Source organism: Cinclus cinclus, chromosome 30, assembly GCF_963662255.1.
Source record: "Cinclus cinclus chromosome 30, bCinCin1.1, whole genome shotgun sequence".
NCBI lineage: Eukaryota > Metazoa > Chordata > Aves > Passeriformes > Cinclidae > Cinclus > Cinclus cinclus.
This window is the reverse complement of record NC_085075.1, coordinates 913,256-934,774: the sequence shown is the minus strand read 5'-3', so window position 1 is coordinate 934,774 and position 21,519 is coordinate 913,256. Positions and strand designations below refer to the sequence as shown.

The window sequence follows — 21,519 nt, the reverse complement described above, 5'->3', positions numbered from 1 at the left end:
TGTCCCTCCTCCCATTCTTCCTTCACTTTCCTCCTTCCATCTTCTTCCTCCTCATCACTAGTTCTATTTCCTCTTCCTCCTCCTTTTTCATTGTTCCTCACCGCAAGACATCATCATCACCTTCATCCTGATCCTTCCATCTCTGCTTCCTTCCATCCTTTCTCCTCCTCCTCTGCCCCTGCTGACTAACGGTAATTAATTAGGGGCAAGGGCACAGCACAGAGCCCCGGCATGGCCCCCCCGGCCCTTCCTCTTTCCCGGCTCTTCCCAACCGCTGGAATGCTGAGACCCGCCTTCCCCACCGCTGGAATGCCGCCCCCCCCCCCGCCCCTCCCCGCATCGGCTCCGTCCGCACAAAGGGGGGTCTGTCCTGGCCGGGGTGGGAGGGAAGGACCCCAAGGGCCCGGAGAAGGGGACTCTGACAACCCTGACCGGGAGGGGAGCCTGATCAGGGCCCCAAAACGCTCAAACCTAAATCCTCTTCCTGCACCCCCAAAAGCCCCTCCCCAATTCCTCTCCTGAACCCAAATTCTCTCTCAGCACCCTAACGCCCCCCTGCACAATAACCCACAACCAAAAACAGTTCTGCACCCCAGAACCCTCCTGAAACCCCAAACCCTTCCTTGCACCCCAATTCCTCTTGTACGGCCCAAAATGCCCCCACTAAAACAACCACCCCAATGCCCCCACTAAACCTCATGTACCCCAATTCCTCCGCTTGAAATGAGCTTTCCCAAGGGAGGGGGGTTTGGGTCCTTGTACTCCCCTGGGGGAGCTCATCCTGGGACTGTGTGGGGTCTCTCGAGCCCCTCCAAACCTACATCTCCTGCCCCAAGTTTGGGGGTCACAGGGGCTGAGAATCCTCTTTCCCACCGAATTTGGGGGTCGAGTGGGGGGGTCTCAGCCGTCCCCTTCTCTCGGACTTTGTAGGTCCCCATGGGGTGGGTCCAACCCCCCTTGCACCCCGAGTTTGGGGGTCCCGGGGAGCCGCGGGGGTGGGTTATCGGGAGGACGGTGGGAGGCGGATGATGAAGAGGGGGCGGGGGCAGCGCCCGGAGGGGCTCGGGCGGAATTTTGGGGGATCCTAGAAGGGAGAAAGGGAGAACTGAGGCAGTGTCAGCCGGGAGAAGTGTCACCCCGTGTGTGTCCCCACCCTGCGTCCCTCTCCTTGTCTCCCCTGTGATCCTCTCAGTGTCCCCCTGCCCGTGTCCCCCCTGTGTCCGTGTCCCCTCTGTGCCTCCCCCATGTCTCCTCCTTTTCTCCCCTATAATCCTCCCGGTGTCCCCTCCCAGTAGCCACACGTGTCGTTCCCGTGTCGTCCCCCCCGTGTCCCCCCCGTGTCCGTGTCCCCCCCCCGGCACGGGAAGCGGCTCCGGGATCGCGGAAACGGCCCCTCCCCGCGCGCCTTCGGCCACGGAGCCGCTCGCGGGACCCACGGGAGCCCCGAGCCGCCCCCCGGGAGCGCTGGGACCCCCGAGGCCCCCGCGGAGCCCCCCCATGAAGCCCCCCGGGGCCATGGGGACGCTGCTGCGCGCACTCGGCCGCCGCGATGGCCCCGACACGGTAGGACCGGGGGGAGGTCCCTGTGTGGGTGGAGGTCCCGCGTGGGGTGGGGACCCCTCCCTGGAGAAGGGGTCTGGGTGCGGGTCCAGAAGCAGCGGGACCACCCCGTGGCGCCCCCGCGGGGTCCCCCCGCGGTCCGCTCCAGCCGCCCTCTCCCCACGCGTGACGCTGGGTGGCCTGGGGAGGGAAAGGCGAGTCTGACCCGACCCGGCCCTCCCGACCCGCCCCCCCCCCCCCCCCCAGCGCCCTTCCCCATATTTTCCCACGTTCACCCCTCTCCTCCATTTCCCTTTCCCCCCATTTTCCCGCTTTTTCCCTTTTTCCCTTTTTCCCACATCCCTCCCTCCCCGTCCCACGCACCCCCCGCACCTCCCTCCGCTGTCCCCCTACCCCCGCACACCCTCCCACGCCCCTCCCCTCCGTGGGAACGGCGGGGTCGTCCCAGGGGGAACATTTCCTGGGCTTGTCCCCGTCCCGCTTCCTGCGGGACTCGATGTCCGTGGCCGGGGGCCAGAGGGGCCTGGTGTGACACGGGGGGGACACGCGGGACGACACCGGGGGGGGGGGGACACAGGGAGGGAGACGAGAGGACACAAGGGGACACGAGTGGGACATAAGCGACACGGAGGGACACGGGGAGATACGGGAGAGACTGTGGGGTTGACACTGGAGTGACAAGGAATCGCGGGAGGGACAAGGGAAGGGAGACGGGGGGACACGAGTGACATGGGGGAGTTATTTGGGGGTGCGGGGTTGTCCCTGGAGGTGACATGTGAGACATGAGGGGGTCACAGCGGGGACACGGGGGGAACAGAGAAGTGACGCAGGGACAACATGGGGGGACACGAATGGGACTCGGGAGGAGATACAGGGGACACAGGAGAGGACAGGGGAGGGACACGGGGGAACACTGGGGGTGACAAGGGAGGGACATGATAGGGACGCATGCGGAGACACGTGTGGGGTCATGGAGGGGACACGGGAGAGTCGGGGGAGACACGGAGACGTCAGTGAGAAGTCATGGAGGGAACATGGGGGGACACAAGAGGCGACACGGGCGACACCGGGGTGATAAGGAGGTAACACTCGGGGACACCTGAGGCGGACGGGAGTGCACAGTGGAGCCACAGGAGGGGACACGGAGGTGACACGATGGGAACTGGGTGGGACTGGGGACTGGGTGGGTCACAGAGGGTGACACGGGAGGGACATGGAGGGGACACCGGAGGTGACATCGGGTTCACAGAAGTGACATACGAGGTCGTGGGGGGACATGCGGTGACCTCCCCGTGTTCCCCCAGCCGCGGCAGCCCCCACCCGCCCCCCACACGTTCCGCGAGCGGAGCCTGCGCCGCGGGGCGCCCTGTGGGGGCTGCGGGACCCCCCTGGGACCCCACGGGCTCGTATGCAGAGGTGACACCCCCGGGACAGCCCCGGGACACTTCGGGGGGGCTGGATCGGGGAATACGGTGGCGGGGGGTGGTTACTGGGCACAGTGGGGTCGGGACTGGGCGGTTATTGGGAGCACTGGGAGGTTACTGGGAGCATTGGGGGGGTTACTTGGATGGTTACTGGGGGCACTGGGAGGGCACTGGGAGCATTGGGGGGTTACTTGGATGGTTACTGGGCGCACTAAGGAGTTTACTGGAGTGTTTATTGGAGGCAGTGAGGGATTACTGGGGATACTAGGAGAATACTGGGGGCAGCGGGAGGGTGGGTATTGGAGGGCTACTGGGGGCCCTGGGGGGTCCTTGGAGAGACCCTGGGGGGTCCTGATATTGTCGTTGTCCCCACCAGTTTGCAAAATCGCCGCCCACAAGAGATGTGAAAGCAAGGTAGGACGTGGGGCGGGGTTGTCACCCAAGGGCGGCTGGGTCCCATTTGGGATGACCCCCGTGTCCTCCTCCAGGTGACGTTACCGTGCCAACCTCTGCCCCCGCCTGAGCTGGTGAGTATGGAGGGCCGCGACCTCCCCAAACCCCCCGGGCAGGACCGGAGACCCCCGAAGCACCCCCGGGCAGGACCCCCCCGAACTGCCCTCGGGAGCCCCAAACATCCTGGGCAGGACCAGGGACCCTACGGAAGGGGCGAAATCCCCCCCCCCCCCCCCCCAGCAGGAGACGGGACTCCCGCCTCGGGAGCTCCAAACGCCCTTGTCAGGACCCGGCACTTCTGATATTCTCCCCCAAATCCCCCTCGGGACCCCAAAACCCACCCCGGGCAGTACGCTGCCCCCTCCCCGGTGGTCGAGCCCCTCCAGACCCTGCTGTGCCCCTCCAGAGGCGGAACACGGCCCCGGTGCGGCGCAGCGAGCGCGTGGTGAGACCCCCGGAACCCCCAAAACCCTCTCTACTCCCTGAACCCCCCCGCGACCCCTAACCTCCCCCGGTATACCCAAGTCCCCTCCCGGAAACCCGCTATAATCCCCCCCGAGACTCCCAAAACACCCCTGACCCTCCACAGGTGTTGAAGACCTCCCGACCCCCTCCTGACACCCCCGTGATTCTGCGATGTTTTGGGGACCCCTCTGCCACCCCCACCTTGGTCCCTCTTACCCCTCCCTAACCCCTCTTGACCCTCCCGACCCTCCTCATGTTCTGGGGACGTCCCTGACCCTCCCCTTGACCCCACGCCCGTGTTATGAGGACACCCCCAATATCTCCAACCCCCCCCCCCCCCCTTGACTCCCTCGACCTCGCCCTGTTTAGGGGACCCCTCTGACTCCCTCCTTTGCCCCCGCTGTCTTGGCCCCCCTTGAACCCCCCCCCACCCCCATATTTGGGGACAACCCTTAATTGCCCCCATGTTTTGGGTCCCCCCCGACCTCCTTTTGCCCCCCCTCGATTTTGGGGCACACCCGGGACCCTCCAGAGCTCCTCGTTCGACAGCGCCCCCCAGCGGAGCACCCTGCCCAGGTACGGGGGGTTTGGGGTGCCGGGGAGTCTCAGGGATCGGGGGGGGGATGGAATTAGGGGGAGATCCCAGGAGATTTTGGGGTGCTGGGGGATCTCGGGGAGGGTTGGAGTGCTGGGTGGGGGGTTCTGGGAGTGCCGCCCCCCCAGTTCTGAGGCTCTCCTCCCCCCAGGACTCCCCGCGCCCCCAGCCCCGAGACCTCCCCCTTCCCCCCCCTGGACTTGACGTTCGTGACTGAGCGAATCCTGAGCGTGGGGATCCCGGTGGGCGGCGAGGGGGGTCCCGGGGGGCATCTGCGGCACCTGGCGAAGCTCCTGGGGGCGCGGCACGGCCCCAACTACACGGTGAGGATAACTGGGGCAACTGGGGGGAGTATGGGAGGGCTGTGGGGGCACTGAGGGGGTTACTGGAAGCACTGGGGGGATCGAGGGGCATCGAGGCGGGCACTGGGAGCCCTGGGGACGGGGAGCAAGACACGAGAGACCCGGGGGTGAAAGGGGGCCGGGATTTCGGGGATTCCAGGGGTGGGCTGGGAGTTCCTAGGGCAGTTTCGGGATCGCCCCGGTGGTCCGGGCTCCTCCCGATCCCCCCGTGTTCTCCAGATCTTCAACCTGTCCGAGAAGCGCCGCGACCTCACGCGCCTGAACCCCAAAGTGAGGAGCAGTCTGGGAGGATCTTGGGGGGCTATGAGGGTCCCCCCGGGGGATCTGGGGGTCCGGGGCCGTGCGAGTGGGGTTTGGAATCCACTGGCACGGTTTTGGGGTCCCGGGGCAGGTCCCGCGAGCCTGGGAGGGTGCCGGGGGATGGGGAGCAGGGGTGTCCTGGGGGTTACGGGAGTCTCGGGGGGGGGGGGGGGGGGGGCTTCCTGGGGGGGTCCCTGCGGGGTTGGGAGTGTCTTGGGGGGTGCTGGGGATGTCCAGGGAGGGGGTTGGTTTGGGGGTGTCCCGGTGGGTTTTGGGTCCCCCCGCGGTGTTTGGGGTGCCGGCTCTGAGGGCCCCCCCCCAGGTGCTGGATTTCGGGTGGCCGGAGCTCCTCGCGCCCCCCCTGGAGCTGCTCTGCTCCGTCTGCAAAGCCCTCGAGGGGTGTCTGGGAGGGCACCCCCGCAACGTGGCCGTGCTGCTCTGCAAGGTGGGGAGGCCGGGGAGTTTGGGGGCCTCTGAGGGGGCTTTTTGTGGGGTTGGGGAGCTGGGAACAATGGGGAGGGGGCTGGGAGCACTTGGACGGGCACTGGGGGTACTGAGGGTTCCTGGGATGCACTCAGGGCTATGGGGTCATTGGGTGGTGTCAGTAGGGGTGACACCGGGAGGCACTGGGGGGTACTCGGGGCTATGGGGTGGGCACTGGGTGGTACTGGGGAGGCTCAGGGGGACAGCTCGAGGGACCCCTCAAAGCTATGAGGTGGTACTGGACAGTACTGGGAGGTACTGGAGAGTCCTGAGGGTCCTGAGAGTCCTCACCTGTCCCCCTATCGCCACCCCCCCCCCCCCCCCCCCCCCCCCCAGGGCAGCAAGGCCCCAGTCGGGGTGGTCGTGGGGGCATTTCTGCACTACAGCGACGTGTGGGGCAGGTGAGGGGGGCCGGGGGAACTTTGGGGGATCGGGGGGGTTAAGGGGGGGGACTTGGAGGGCTTATGGGGGTTATTGGGGGTCCTGGTGGGGGCTCATAGGAGGGTATGGAGGGTTGGGGGGCAGAGTGGGTGTCCAAGGAGGGTTCTCAGATTCAGGGGTGGCCCGGGGGTCCGGGGTGGGGGAGCTATGGGGAAGCTGAGGGGGGTCATTGGGGAGTTAAAGGGGGTGATGGGGAGGATTTGGGCTATGGAGAAATTACGCGTGGCTTGGGGGAGTCTTAGGGGTCCTGGGAGGGTGATGGGGGCTTTGGGGATACCTGACCCCGCTTTTGCCACCACTCCCCGCAGCCCCGAGCAGGCTCTGAACGCGCTGAGTATGAGGAGGTTCTGCGAGGAGAAACTGGGGGGGGTCCTGCAGCCCTCCCAGCGCAGGTGGGGAGGGTTAAGGGGGGGCGGGGGATGTGGGAGATTCTGGGGTCTGAGGGGGTCAAGGGAGGTCATGGCAGGATTAGGAGGAGTTGGGGTGTTTTTGGGGGTGATTTTGGGGAATGGTTTTTGAGGTGGTTTTGAAAGTTTTTGGGGGGTGTTTTGGGGGGAGTTCTGAGGTGTTTCTTCGGATGATTTTTGGGTCATTTTGGAGTGGTTTTTTTGGAATGCTTTTGGGATGGGTTTTAGGGTGTTCTTGGGGTAATTTTTGATGTGGTTTAGGGCAGTTTTGGGGTGGTTTTGAGGTGATTTTTGGTGTGGTTTCAGTTGGTGTTTGGGGTCCTTTTGAGGGGATTTCTGGCCTGTATTTGATGTGGTTTTGGGGCAGTTTTGGGGTTCCAATTTCCGCCTTCCCCCCAGGTACACAGAGGATTTTGGGGCGCTGCTCTCAGGGCGACTCCGCCTGAACAGTTCCCCCCAGTTCCTGCACCATGTCCTACTGCCCCCCCTGCCCGCCTACGACCCTCCCGATGGTCAGTTTGGGGCGGGGATGAGACCCCGACAACCCCCCAGGGCCCCCCAGTAATACCGCCATGTCCCCCCCAGGCTGCCGCCCCTTCCTCAAGATCTACCAATCGCTGCGGCTCGTCTACACCTCGGGGGTCTAGTGAGTCACACCTCCCCACCCCAAATCTGATCTCCCCTGCACCTCGGGGGGTCCCGGGGCATTATTCCCACCCTTTTGTCCTGTTGGGGGCGTCCTGGTCCCTCCCCCAAACCTCACATTCCCCACTGTGCCCATCGAGGGGTCCCGGGGCACCCCCAAAGCTCACAACCCCGCCCCCCAAACCTGACACGCACACTTTGACCGCCGCCTTCAGAGGGGTCCAGGGTCTCCCCCCAGCCTTTCCCCCAGTTTCCCCCAGTGCTCTGTGGCTGGTGGGGTTTCAGGGGGTACCGCTAATCTCAACACGTCCCCCCAAACTGATTGCCCCAAACCTGCCACCCCAATCCTGTCCCCAAACCTTAACTCCCCCAAAATGCCTCCCTTCTATCCCCAGCAGCTCCCCCGCCTCGCAGTCGCTCTGTGTCACGCTGGAGCCGGCGCTGCTGCTCAAGGGGGACGTAATGGTGAGGGGGGGCGTGGGGGTGCAGGGGAGTCGGAGGACGGATTGGGGGAGGCCGAGGGATGTTCAGAGCTCGTGGGGCAGCTCGCGGGGGCCATGCGTGGAGGGGATGATCCCCCCTAACCTCTGTGTGTGTGGCCCCTCCAATTCACCTGTCCGTGCCTCCCGCTCACCTGTGCCACTCCCCAGGTGCGCTGTTACCACCGGCGGCGGGGGGGTCGCGAGGCGGTTTTTGGGGTTCAGTTTCACACGGGGACCCTGCGCGGGCCCCGCCTGAGGCTGCGCCGGGACGAGCTCGACCTGGCCTGGAAAGGTGGGGGCGCGGGGGAGTATGAGGGACTGGGAGGGTCAGAGGGAGCTGGGGGAACTGTGGGGTTTCGGGGGCTCCGGGGTTTGGGGGGGCACGGGAGGACAGTCAGAGTTTAGGGGTGCTTTGGGGGACACCGGGGGGGTACTGGGGTGATTCCGAGGGTGCCAGGAGGAAGGACGTGGCGGTATTTGGGGGCACAGATAACGAGGATGCCCCCAGTTTCCCTGTGCCCCCCCAGACAAGAACAGGAAGGGCAGACCTGGGGGAATTTGGGTGGGCAGGAAGGGGATGAGGGCTGGAAATGGAGCGACTGGGAGAGTACGGGACAATTTGGGGATGCAGATGATGGGGATGCCCCCATGACCTGCCGAACCGCCCGTGCTGCCCCCCAGACCAGCGCTTCCCTCCCGACGCCACCGTCGAGTTCATCTTCTCCTCAGGCCCCGAAAGGGTCGAAGGTGGGTTTTGGGGAGCGGAGACCCCCGGGGATACCCCGCCGGGGCCCCCTCTCGACGCCCACATTTCCTGCCCCCCTCCCCCAGGCTGGGTCCCTCCCCGCGGCCCCCCCGCAGCCCCCATCGATTACGGGGTGCGTGACCCCGCGGTTCGGCGCGACTCCTACGAGGGGCACTGGGATAGCCCCGAGGGTAAGAGAGGGTCGGGGAAGAAACTGGGGTGCGGTGTGGAGAGGGAAGAGGCAACCCATGGCCTGGAATCTGGGGAACACAGTGGGGGTCTCAGGGTGCTGGAGGGTGTTGGGGTGACCTGGACTGTCAGGGGTGGCTGGGGGGGGGGGGGGGGGGATTTGAGGGGCTGGGGGGACCGAGGGTATTCGGGGGTTTTGGGGAGGCCTCAAATGTGGGGAGGCACCCTCCCACGATAAGGGAGGATGGGGGTTCCCCACCTTCAAGGGGTTGAAAATTCCCCTTTCAAATGGGGAAAATGCGGGGAACTGGGGGTGCACGGGGGGCTTTGAGGGGCAATATTGACATAAGGGAGGGGTCCCCATGGCCTGAAGGGTATGGGAAAGGAGACAGGGGTCCCGAGGTGTTCCGGGGGGTGCTGTGGGGTTTTGGGGGTGCTGGGGGCGGGCTTTGACCACCCTTATCCTTCACAGAGCCCTCCCACACTTGGGGTCCCCTGGATGGCAGCCCCTATGCCCGGGTGCAGAAGAAGGGGGGTCCCTGTCCCCCCGGGGGGGACTCTGACTCCCCGCCCCCACCCGGAGCCCCCCACGGCCGCCCCCCGCCCCCCACGGCCGCCGAGCGCCGGGAGCTGGAGCAGCTGCTGGGGGGCTTCGGGGTGCGGGGGGGCCGTGAGATCCCCGGCCCAGGGGAGGAGCCCCCTGACACTCCAGAACCTCTCGGGACCCCCACAGCCTATGGGACCCCTGAGCCACTCGGGACCCCGGCATCCTACCAGAATCCCACATCCTATGGGACCCCGATGTCCCACGGCACCCCCACATTCCATGAGACCCCCATATCCCATGGGATGCCTATGTCCTATGGGACCCCAATATCCCATAAGACCCCCCCATCCCACGGAGCCCCCACATTCCATGGGACCCCTGCTCCCCACAGCCCCCTGACATCCTGCGGGACCCTAACACCCCATGGCTTCCCCACATCCTATCGGTCCCCCAAATCCCAGGGGTCCCCCACACCCTATGACACCCCAAAACCCTATGGGACCCTGGTGCCCCACATGACACTGACAATCCATGGCTCCCCAGCGTCCCAGGAGTCCCCAGCTTCCTATGGGACCCCAGCACCCCATGGCCCCCCAGCGTCCCAGGAGTCCCCAACTTCCTATGGGACCCCAGCACCCCATGGCCCCCCAGCGTCCCAGGAGTCCCCAACTTCCTATGGGACCCCAGCACCCCATGGCCCCCCAGCGTCCCAGGAGTCCCCAACTTCCTATGGGACCCCAGCACCCCATGGCTCCCCAGTAACCCCCGGGACCTCAACATCCCACGGGATCACAGTGCCCTATGGAACCCAAATATCCCACAGGACCCCAATATCCCGGGGGTCCCTGGTGCCCAATAGCACCCCAATATCCCAGGGGACCTTAACGTTCCCTGAGTCACCAATACCCTACAGCCCCCCAGCATCCCATGGGACCCCAACATCCCTGGAGACCCCCACTCCGTATGGGACCCCAACATCCCAGGGGTCCCCATCACCCTATGGGACCCCAAAATCCTATGGGACTCCACCATCTCATGGATCTCCAACATCGCAGGGCCCCCATACTCCTCATAGCCCCCCACAAGCACAAAAGTTCCAAACATCCTACAGCCCCCCAGTATCCCACGGGACCCCAATAATCCATGAAACCCCAGCCACCCACAGCCCCCCGACATGCTGCAGCCCCCCAAAACCCCATGGCACCCCAGTATCCCCCGAGATCCCAATCTCCCACATCACCCCAATATCCCAGGGACTGCCAGCCTCCCACGGGACCCCGATGTCTCACGGTCCCCCCGCACCCCACAGCTCCCCAATAGCCCATAACCCCCCCTCAGTCCACAGTCACCCAGCATCCCATGGGATCCCAATATCCCACAGCCCCCCCGCACCTCACAGCCTCCCAGTATCCCACAGCCTCCCGAACCCTTGGGGCCCCCCCAGCCCCTGGGCACCCCCGTGTCCCCCCCTGTGCCGTCGAGCCAGCCTCGCCTCCCCCCGGGACCCCCCAAAACGAGGGGTGCAGCGCTCGCTGTCCGAGGGGTTCCCCCCATGGGGGCGCTACGGGCGCCCAGTGGCGGGGGGGTACCTGCTTTTGGGAGAGCTCCCACCTCCCTGCCCCTGCCAGGACTGCCAGGGCTGGGGGGGCATCTCCGCACTCCCCACCCGCCCAATTTATAGCGGGCATGACTGGGGAGCGCCCCCTCTGGAGCCCCCAGATTGCCCCCATTGCGGCCGCCCCGGGCTGGGGCTGGAGCGGGGACCCTCCCCTAGAAAAGGGGGCTACGACACCCCCTCCATAGGGGAGCCCCAGGAACCTACAGGTAAAGATGGGGGACAAAGTGAGGACGCAAATGAGTTAATAGGGGTCCTGGAGGGCATTAGGGATTTGGAGGGTCTAAAAGGACTGTGGGGGCCTCTTGGGGCGGTTATGGGGCATTATAGGGGCTACTGGGGGGTCCTGGGGGAGATCTGCGGGAGGTAAAAAGGTTCATGGAGAGGGTCCGGAGTCGTGTTGGGATTGAGGTCTAAAGGGGCTGGATGGGGGAGGGGGAATGGGGCTTCTGGAGAGAGTTCGTGGCCACAGAGGGGCCAGGGGGCGGCTTGGGGATCTGAGGCATAAACTGAGGGAGATTTGTGGGGACTTTGCGGGATTAAAGGGTAATTGGGGGATCCAAGGGAATACCCCCCAGAGGGTCTTTTGGGGGATCTCACTCCCCTCTCTCTCTGTGCCCCCCCAGGGCGACGCAGCCCTATTGAGGGGACCCCCTGGCCGGGCCCTCCCCGCCCCTCCCCCGAGTCTCCCCGGGCCGCCTCCCCCAGCAGCGGCACCCCCGGATCCCCCCCGCCCCCGCAGCCGCCCCTGCCCGAGAAGCGGCATCCCCCGGCCCCTGGGGGGCCCCGGGACCCCTCCTCACCCCAGCGCAGCCCGGCGGGGACCCAGGGTCCCCCCTCGGCCGGCCCGGGGCCGGGCGGAACCCCCCCCGGAGGCACCTTCGTGCAGGACACGACCAAGTTCTGGTACAAACCGGGGCTGTCCCGGGAGGAAGGTACGGGGGACGGGGGGATCGGGGCGCTGGGGACCCCCGGAGGGTTGTGGGAGGCGGGCATGGGGGCCGGAAACTCCCGGGGGGGTTTGGAAGGGATGGGTTTTGGAGGGTCTTGGGGGTTATGAGGGAGTATTGAGGGGCTGGGGGGTGTTTGAGGGGGATCGGGAGAGCATGGGAGGTCAGTGGGGGCTATGGGCGGCTGGGCGGGGATCAGTGGGGTCCCCCCCGTGTGCCCCCGTGTGACCCCGCGTGCCCCCCCAGCCGTGTCCCTGCTCAAGGCGGCCCCTCCCGGCTCGTTCCTCGTCCGCCGCAGCAGCAGCTTTCCGGGGGCGTTCGGGCTCGCACTCAGAGTTGGGGTGCCGCCACCTCGCGCCACCCCCAGAACGGGTATGGACCTCTCCATGTCCCCCCGAACACCCGTAGATCCCCCCCGCTTCCATGGACACCCCCCGGCACGCCCTAAACCCACTGTCCCCCCTACGGAGTATTTGGGGTCTGGGGGGGAAAGAGGCATCTCCCAGGGCTCTGGCGTCCCAACAGCCCAGGGACTCTTGAAAATCACCCCCAATTCCCCACCAGCAGCCCCCAAATCCACCTTGACCCCTCTGCCCCGTGCAGTATTGGGGGGGTCTCGGGGGTCTGCCAGTGGAGGCTGGACACTCCCAACACCCCATGAACCCTCTCAGATGCCCCCCATGGACACCCCCCCAAATGCCCCATAGAAAATATTGGGACGACGGGGGGTGCTGTATTCGGGAGGGCGTCTCGGGGGTCTCCCTGGCGTCTGACTCCCCCCGGCTCCCCAGGGGACCCTCAGGAGCAGCTGGTCCGGCACTTCCTGATCGAGACGGGCCCACGGGGAGTCAAAATTCGGGGGTGCCCCGAAGAGCCTTACTTCGGTGAGGGGGGCGGGGGGCTGGGGAGGAACAGAGGAGGGATCTGGGGGGGGTCTCTGAGGTTCTGGGGGGTCTCTGAGGGCTGGGGAGGTCAGTGGGAGGGGCTATGGGCGTCAGTGAGGTCTCAAGGGGAACTCGGGCGGGTTTTGGGGGGTCGGGTGGGGTTGGGGGAATCTATGGGTCTTCGGGGATTTTGGGGGTGCCCTGACATCTCTTCCCCCCAGGGAGCCTCCCGGCGCTGGTGCTGCAGCACTCCATCACCCCCATCTCGCTACCCTGCACCCTCCGCATCCCTCACGCAGGTGGGCACTCCAAAAACTGCGGGAACACCCAAACACCGTGTGGACACCCCAAAAGCCTCACTGGAGGGGATCCCCTCCAAAATGCGGGTGCACCACCGCAACCCCTCCCTGGGACATGCCAAAATCCCCCCGAGAACCCCAAAATCATGGGACACCCCAAAGACCCCGTGGGGACACCTCTGAACACCTGCTGGGGCACCCCACAAGCACGAGGATATCCCAATAATCGCGAGTCCTCCCCCAAATACCACAGGCGGCCCCAAAACCGCGGGAACTCCCAAAATTGCAGGGACACTCCCAAACAGTGAAACCCTCCCCGAAAAGCACACGGGACCCCCCAGAAACTCCTCCAGCCCCCCATAATCCCCCCAGAGTGCCCCCAGTTTCCCCCCAAACTCCCTTGGCTCCCCAGTTTTCCCTGCTGGTGATTCTGGACAGTTCCTGGTGGGGCACTGGGGGTCCTGGCCGCCCCCCCCAACCTGTGCCCTCCTCCCCAGAGCTGCAGGAGGAGTCCCTGGACCCCCCCGGGCCCCCCAATGTCAGCACAGCTGGAGCTCTCCTGAGGCAGGGGGCAGGTGGGACTGGGGGTATTGGGAGAACTGGGAACACTGGGGGCACTGGAGGGTGCTGGGGGCACTGGGAGCAGTACTAGAGATACTGGAGTGGGGGGCACGGGGAAGGGGGCAGTTACTGGGGTGGTGCAAACACTGGAATTGGCTCACTGTGTGAGATTAGCATTGGGACTGGGAGCCCTGTGGGGGCTGGTCCCGGTTTTGGGGAGGCTGGTTCTGGTTTTGGGGAGGCTGGCCTGGTTCTAGGGAGATTGGTCCCAGTTTGGGGGAGGCTGGTCCTGGTTCTGGGGAGATTGATCCCGGTTTGGGGGAGGCTGGTCCTGGTTTTGGGGAGGCTGGTCCTGGTTCTGGGGAGGATGGTCCCAGTTTTGGAGTTTCTCCTCCTCGTTGCCCCCCCCAGCCTGCTCTGTGCTGTTCCTGGGCTCGGTGGGAACCGAGGCTCTGACCGGGCCCCAGGCCGTGGCCAAGGCTGTGGGGTCCCTCCTGGAGGGGACCCCGAGTGCAGGGGTGTCCCCCCAGCCACCCCCCAGCCCTGTGCACTTCAAGGTGTCGGCGCAGGGGATCACCCTGACGGACCGGCAGCGCAAGTGAGGGACCCCCAAACCCCCAAGCCAACGAACCCCCCCAAACCCAGATCCCGTTAATCCTGCAATCACCCCAAACCCCCCACCCTCCCCAAACCACCCAATCCCCCCCACTCGGACTCCTTCAAACCGAGATCCCCCCCAAACTACCGAAACCCCCAAAACCACCCACTCCCCCAAACCATCTCAAACACCCCAAAACCCTCACTCCCTGAACCACCAACCCCACTAAACACCTAACCCTCCAAACCACTTATCCCCCAAACCCCAACAACCCCCAAAACCAACCCCGACCTCCCTCCCAAACCCCTTGGCACCCACCGACCCCGGCCCAGCAACCTGCCCTGCCCCCCCACCCTCTCTCCCTCCCCCCAACCCCTCCTAACCATATTCCATCTCCCCTCCCCAGACTCTTTTTCCGCCGCCACTACCCTGTGAGCAGTGTCACCCACTGTGGCACCGACCCCCAGGACCGCAGGTGAGGGGGGCGCACGGGGAGACACAGGGGGGATCCCCAACCATCCAAACCCTTTCAGACCTCCCAACCGCTTTAACACACATCCCCCCCCCCCTCCCCCCCAGGTGGGCAAACCCTGACGGGACCACAGCCAGGTACGTGGAGAATGCCCCAGAATGGGACCCCTCGGAAAGGAGGAGGGGCACAGATCTGACTCTGGCCTCGGCCCTTCCTCCATACTGGTCCCCCAGGATTTTTGGGTTTGTGGCGAAGCAGGCAGGGGCACCTGGGGGGGCCAACGCCTGTCACGTATTCGCGGAGCTGGACCCCGAGCAGCCGGCAGGGGCCATTGTCACCTTCGTCACCAAAGTTCTGCTGGGGACACGGCCCTGAGGCCCCAGGGACCCTCTGAAGACCCCAAAAACCATCTGGGGACTCCCAAAGCCCCCCAAGGCAGGGAGGCTCCGGGACACACCCAAAACCCAGTGGGACTCCCCCCCCCCCCCCCCCCCCCGCTTTTTTCCAAGGCCCTTCTGGGAACATGACATTGAGGGACCTCCAGAACCCCCTGTGACCTCCAAAACTATCTGGGGATGCCCAATAGTCCTTGGAGCCCCCCGTGCCAAGGGGGGATACACATCACCAATCATTGCCATCATCACCTTTATCACCAAGGTCCTGAACACCCCCAACCCCCACTGAGACTCCCCCAAAACCACCCCCGGATTCCCCAAACACACCCAATTCAGGGGAGCACAAGGGAACCCCCATAATCTCCTTCCCCCCCATCTTCATCACTGAAGTCCTACTGGGGACCCCCAAACTCCCCCTGAGAATCCCCCAGACACTCCCCAGATCGTCCAACCTCACCCCAGAGACCCCCAAAACCTCCTGCACACCCCCAGCTGCCCCCTCAAATGAAGGGGAGGCTGGTAGAAAAGTTGGCACAGGGATACCCCCTGCAATTTCTGGGGTCCTGGGGGAAAGCCAATAAATCCACATTTATTTTGGTGTAAGAAATAGGTTTATTTGAGGGGGGGGGAGGCATGGAACCCCCCCCCCCCCAACATGTGCAAACATCAAAGGGGGCACCAAAAACAGCCCAGCCCCCACCACAGAGCTGGGGACTCTGGGGGCTCCCATGGAATTGAAAAGGTCAGGTTACATTCATGATTTGGGGGAGAACCCCTAATTCTGCCCCCTGGAACTCTCCAAGAATGAGGAGTGCTGGAAGAGATGGGGAGCACAGATGTGATCTGAGGGGATACTAGGGAGGTCAGTGGAGTGGGAGGGGTTGGGGGGGCTGGAGAGGGTCAAAGGGGTGGTTTGGGGAGCTCTGGGGGAGCATAAGGGTCACCCATGGTGGAAGGGGCATGACTGAGACCCCCAAATCCACCTGGGGGGGGTCATTGGGATGACTGGGGGGGGGCAGGATTGAGTCCCTCACAAACATGGAGGTGGGGCAGGAATGGGTTCCCCAAAAATATGGTAGAGGCCATGGCTGAGACCCCCAAAAACCATCTCGGTGGGGACAACAGTGGGGTACTTTTGAGGGGTCAATGGGGGCATTTGCTTGGGGGACACTCCCCCCCAAGAGCCTTCAAAGCACAAAATAATGTGGGATGGCAGGAGTGAACCCCCTAAAAACCACCTTGGGGGGCATCTCCACTGTTGTGGAAACACCCTAAAGTGCACTGGGAGAGCCCGGGGTGGGTCCGGGAGCACCAGAGGGTTTCAGATGTTGGAGGACCCCACGTGGGCCCCCCTTTATCCGCTCAGGGGGTGCAGGTCCACCTTGACCCTCTCACCAGTGCTGAGCATCCCCACGGTGGGGAAGAGCCCCCCGGGGGGGACCCCAACCTCCCTGCGCCCCACGACCGTTCCGTTCCGCGTGAAGAACACCTGGGGGGAGCACAAATTGGGGGGGTCACCCCTATATTGGGAGGGCAGGGGGACACCCCATCCCCCCCCCAAAAAAAAGCCAGGGGTAAAGGAAGGAATAAGGCAAGGAAAGATGAGCAAAAAATGGGGTGAAGGGGGCATTTTTGGGGTGAGCAGGGGGTTTTGAAGAGGCAAAAACGGGGGGGGGGGGGGGCTGGTCAGGGACACACAGCAGGGTCACCCCAAAATAAGAGGGGAGGACAGGGAGACCCCAATCTCCAAAAAAATGGGGGCAAAGGGATTGACCCCATGGTGAGTCTCTATAAAGGGAAAGCAATGGGCGTTGCAGGGGATTTTTGGGGTGATAGAAGGTTCGGGGTGGGGCACAAATATGAGTGGGGATCATAGAAAAATGTGGGGGCCATTCTAAAATATGGGGGGGGGGGTGGGACATCCCCAACCCCTCCAAAATCCGGGTGGTGGAGCCCCAAAACTGATTCAAAAGGATCCCAACAGGGGACAAAGGATAATTTTGGGGAGAAGGATGAGCTTTTTTGGGGAGAAGGAATGTTTTTAGGGTACAGATTTTTCTTTTTGGCGGGGTGTCCCCACCCTTACCACGACCTTCCTGCCCTCCTGCTCCATGTCCTCCCCATCCTCCTCTTCCTCCTCCTCTTCCTCCTCCTCTTCCTCCTCCTCCTCCAAGTACATCACGTTGCGCACCTTCACCTTCACTTCCGGGGGCTCCGAGGAGTCATCGCTGTCACCTGCAGCGGGGAAAAGGGTGAGGGATCCCCCCCAGGGCCCGCCCAGGCTTTGGGGGTCCCCAGCCCTGCAGTACCTTCGCTGTCCCGGCCGTAGTCCCGAGGGAACATGATCCCACAGCCCATCATGTCACCCTTGTAGCAGCGTGGGCCAAAGGGATCCCCGACCCCGCTGCCATGGAACAGCTTTCCGTCATCTGGGGAAAGACCCCGACTTAGAGGGATGCCCCAGTTCGTGGGAAAACCCCAGACAGACTCCATGGGGGTGCACCCCAAAGAAAGGGGGAGAAATGGGCAGAGAAAGGGGTTACTGCTGGAGAAGGAGGAGGGGGGAAATGGAGAAGGGGACAGCTGGGGACAGGGAGTGCACAGAGGGACCCCCGAATCAGGAGGGAGTCCTCAGGTCATGAGGGGGACCCCTCCCATAGGGGTGCACCCCCAAAAAAGGAGATAACTAGGCCTGAGAAGTGCAGAAGGAAGACGAGGGTGAAAGGAACAAGGGGGAAAAATGAGATAAAAGGGGGGAAAAAGGAAAGACCATGGGGACCCCCCTCGAGGGGCTGGAAACCACCCCTCAGACCTCCCCATGGGACTGCACCCCAGAAAAATGGAGGAAACTGTGTTGGGAAAGGACAAAGATAGAGGAAGGGAAAAGGAAGGGATCATGGGGACCCCTCAATTTAGGGGGACCCCCGAGGTCATGGGAGAGACGCCCAGACCCTCATTATAGGGGAGCAACCCAAAACAGGGAGGGGAAATAGGAAAGAGGTTTTCACAAGGAGAAAGCGTAGGGGGAGGTCCCACTATTGGGGTCCTGCGTTTGGGGGGGGTCCCGCCCGGGGGGTCCCGCCCATTTTGGGGGTCCCTCCCACTTTTGGGGGACTCACCCGCGTGATAGGCCACTGAGCCTCTGCTCCAGCCGGGGTGACGATTTTTGGGGTAATCCTGCGAGAGTACGGGGGGGGGGGGGCACAGGGGAGGGAGGTAAGGGCAATGTGGCCTGTCCTGCTCCTCCCCAAATCCATGGACCTCAATTTTCCACCCCAAACCCTCATTTTTGACACCTCCCCACTTTTCAGCACAGCCCCAGCCCGGTGGAGAGGTCCAGCCCCTCACCCCAAATGTGAGTCCCCTCCCAGCCCTGAAGGAGGCTCCAGCCCCCTTTACTCCCTCTGTAACCCCCGGATCCCCATTTTTGACTCACATCCCCCCTCTTCCCTGCGCTCCCCCAGCTCCGTAGGTGTCTCCACCCATCCAAGTCCCCCCGCACCCCAATTCCAAGCCCCCCGCGCACCTTCCTGGCCACGCCCAGGGCAATGTAGCACTTCTCGCCGGGGTCCAGGATCTCCAGCTCGAAGTAGTGGCTACGGGGGCTGAGTGGCCGCCGGGCCTGGGCCAGCCCCACATCCACGATGCTCTTCCCCTTCCCCACGTATTCCAGCACCTGGTGGGGGGGCACGGGGAGGGCTCAGACACGGGGAGAAGGGGCACCCCCCAGTCCGGGCCAGCCCCAGATCCGCGAAATTCATCCCCTTCCCTGCCTAATAACAGCACCTGGGAGGGTTTGGGGGATCTGGGGAATCACAGGGGCTGAGGGGAGGATCATAGTCGGGACACACACACAGGGGATTTGGGGGCACCCAAGAACCCCCAGACTCCCGATGTCACCGCAGTGACCTCCTTTACTCCACCCCCGTGCCACGGCCCCCCTTTACGCCCTCCCCAGCACTGGGGACCTCTCTTGTCCTCTCCCCAAAACTGTCCTTACCAAAATCCCAGACCCCAATTTTCCTCACTCCATAACCTCAATTTCTGACCTCCCAGCCCAGGGAGGAGGTCCAACCTCTTCCAACCTTCCTTCCTTCCTTCCTCCCGCCCCCCCTGCACCCTCATTCTGAGCTCCCTCCCCATTTCCCTGCACCACCCCAAATCCTGGGGGAGGCTCCAGCCCCCAATTTTCCCCCTCCCGGCCCCCTGACCCTGCCAAACCCCCCCGGGTTTCCGGGTGCTCACAGAACCACAGAGTCGCACGTCATGGAGTCTCCCCCACTCCTCCTCCAGGCTGTCCACCAGCATCGCTCCCCCCTCCTCCTCGGATGGTCCGGGCGGGGGCAGATGCAGCCGAACCTCCTCCCCCAGCGAGTGCAGCCCCACGGCTGGGAAAAGCCCCGGGGGCGATAGTGGCACCCCCAGCCCCCCCACCTGCAATTGAGGGAGTCAGGGGGTGAGGGGGGCTCAGGGACATGGGCACCCCCAGGCCTCCCATCTGGGATTTAGGGAAACAGCAAACAGGGAAGTGGGGGGACTCTGGAGGCTTCAGGTTTCCAGAAGATTTGGGGGTCCTCCTATCCTCTGTCCATTCTTTGTGAAGAACAGCTGGGGGAGGGGCAAAAGGAGCTCCTGTTTGGGGGGTCCTGGGAGGTTTGAGGATGCCCTGGTGAATTTTGACGGTGCTCTGGGGCAGGATGGGGATCCCCTCACCCTCTGGCCATTCTTGGTGAAGAAAACCTGGGCGGGGGGGGCCCCGAACGAGCCCCTCTCAACACCACAGCCGATTCGGTCCCCAGAGCTGCACTTGGATCCAAACTGGCGCCCCTTGGCTCGGCCACTGTAGAGCCTGGGGAATGCCAAAAAACAGGGGGACCCCGAAAATTGGGGAATTCAGAATGGAAGGGGAAGGTGTCAGTAATGGGGGACCCCAAACCTGGAGCAGAACCCAAATGTTATGACAGGCCCCAGTGTCCCCCAAGACCTCCCAGCCTCCTGCCCCCTACAGGATCTTGACACCCCCAAGGTGCCAACCACTCAATACCCTGACATCCCCCTGCTATCCCAACACCCCGATATCCCAAAGCACCTCATCCTTCACTTCACTGTCTAACATCCTGACATCTCCCAACATCATGAAATTCCTTAATATTCCAACACCCACAATTATCCCAACACCTCCCCGCTACCACGACATCCCAACCTCGACCCCGGCTGTCACAACACTCACTTTCCATCATCAGCGTGGTAGGCAACAGAGCCAGGCCCCCATCCCGGGGGGTGCTCGAGGCTGTGGCAGTGCGGGACCAACCCGACGGCAATGGTGCCGCGGACCCCGCTGTCCACGATGGACACCTGGGCATGGGGCAGCGGGGTCAGGGCTCCGTACCACCCCCGGGACAGCCCACGCCCCCCGAACCCCAGGCTCACCTCGAAGTAGTTGCTGTCGCGGGTCAGTGGCCGTGGGGCCACGTAACAGCCGACCTCGCCCGAGGGGCCACGGTAGCTGCGGGGGGTGGGGGGCTGAGACACCCTCGATCTCCCCCGGGTACCCCCAGACCCCCCCCACCTCCCAGATCTGTGGATGTTTCCAGACCCCTCCCACCCCCGTGGGCACCCTCAACCCCTCCCACCCTTGTGGGTGCATCCCCCCCCTCCTCCTTGGGCCAGCCCCTTTTTGTAGGTGCCCCCATCCCCCTCCATGTACCCCCCCCCCGCCCCCTTCCCCCACCGTGTGTCCCCTCACGTGGCCCCCCGGAGCCCCCCAGTCACCTTTTGCGGGTGCCCCCGGTCCCCCCGTGTTACCTGAGGGTGTCCCCATCCACCAGGATGTGCCGGGCACGTTCCTGGCAGCGCAGACCCCGATCCCGATCCCGATCCCGATCCCGATCCCGGTCTCGATCCCGGTCTCGATCCCGGTCTCGGCCCTCCCGCACCTCCCGGATCTCCCGGATCCGTCGGCGCCAGTTCAGGAACCTGAAGTGCAGGTTCAGGTCATCCATGGCGGGGGGGCTCCTGCGGGGAGGCAACGGTGGGACCCCCGAAAGGACGGGGGGCCTGGAACCGACACATCCGAAACTGACACCCCGAATCAAACGTGAACCCCCGAAACATGGAATCCCCCAACACTGACCCCCAAAGACACATCTGACACCTCAAACACATCTGAACCCACAAAACTTCCCTCAAAACACACCCGATCCTCCAAATCATACCTGAAAACCTTAAACATACCTGACTCCCGAAAATACATCTGAGCTTTCAAAATGAATCCCCAAAACACACCTGATGCTCCAAAATACACTTAAGCCGCCTAAACACACCTGACTCCCTAAAATACACGCAACCCCCAGAACCCATCGGGCCCTCCAAACACATCTGGACCACAGAATCACACCGGAACCCAAAACACCCACTGGAGACCTCCCAGAACCGTTCTCCCAAACACATACCTGACACACCCAAGTCACACCTGAGATACCCCAAAACTGTCCCTCAACACACACCTGATCCCCCCTAAAACCCACATCTGACAAACCCAGCTGCCAGCCCAAAACTGATCCCCCATCCCAACCCTGACACCCACACACACAGACGCCGAGGTCCCCCCTATTCCGGGGATCCCCCTTCCACAGCACCACTGTTCC

At 63.9% G+C, this 21,519-nt stretch overlaps 2 protein-coding genes across 2 annotated transcripts; one reads left to right on the top strand and one right to left on the bottom strand.

The window, feature by feature from the left end:
• Positions 1 to 1,428: 1,428 nt before the first annotated feature.
• On the top strand, positions 1,429 to 15,355 carry TNS2 (tensin 2). The gene is made up of 28 exons (XM_062510814.1): positions 1,429 to 1,563; positions 2,865 to 2,976; positions 3,361 to 3,398; positions 3,473 to 3,511; positions 3,844 to 3,882; positions 4,435 to 4,478; positions 4,649 to 4,820; positions 5,079 to 5,129; positions 5,482 to 5,604; positions 5,979 to 6,043; positions 6,392 to 6,475; positions 6,890 to 7,002; positions 7,076 to 7,136; positions 7,531 to 7,600; positions 7,786 to 7,909; positions 8,299 to 8,364; positions 8,449 to 8,553; positions 9,024 to 10,059; positions 10,543 to 10,922; positions 11,340 to 11,648; positions 11,910 to 12,035; positions 12,455 to 12,547; positions 12,769 to 12,846; positions 13,344 to 13,421; positions 13,819 to 14,005; positions 14,412 to 14,480; positions 14,585 to 14,614; positions 14,711 to 15,355. The coding sequence occupies exons 1-28, from the start codon at positions 1,498 to 1,500 to the stop codon at positions 14,850 to 14,852; spliced, it is 3,900 nt and encodes a 1,299-aa protein (XP_062366798.1). The 5' UTR covers positions 1,429 to 1,497; the 3' UTR covers positions 14,853 to 15,355.
• Positions 15,356 to 15,535: 180 nt separating this feature from the next.
• On the bottom strand, positions 15,536 to 20,874 carry SPRYD3 (SPRY domain containing 3). Its single transcript, XM_062511091.1, has 11 exons — positions 20,799 to 20,874; positions 20,678 to 20,729; positions 20,303 to 20,378; positions 20,103 to 20,227; positions 19,586 to 19,721; positions 19,118 to 19,306; positions 18,399 to 18,548; positions 17,992 to 18,049; positions 17,182 to 17,301; positions 16,959 to 17,107; positions 15,536 to 16,361 (listed from the first exon to the last, which is right to left on the bottom strand). Exons 1-11 carry the CDS (start codon positions 20,872 to 20,874, stop codon positions 16,227 to 16,229), a joined length of 1,266 nt encoding a protein of 421 aa, XP_062367075.1. The 3' UTR covers positions 15,536 to 16,226.
• Positions 20,875 to 21,519: the final 645 nt, after the last annotated feature.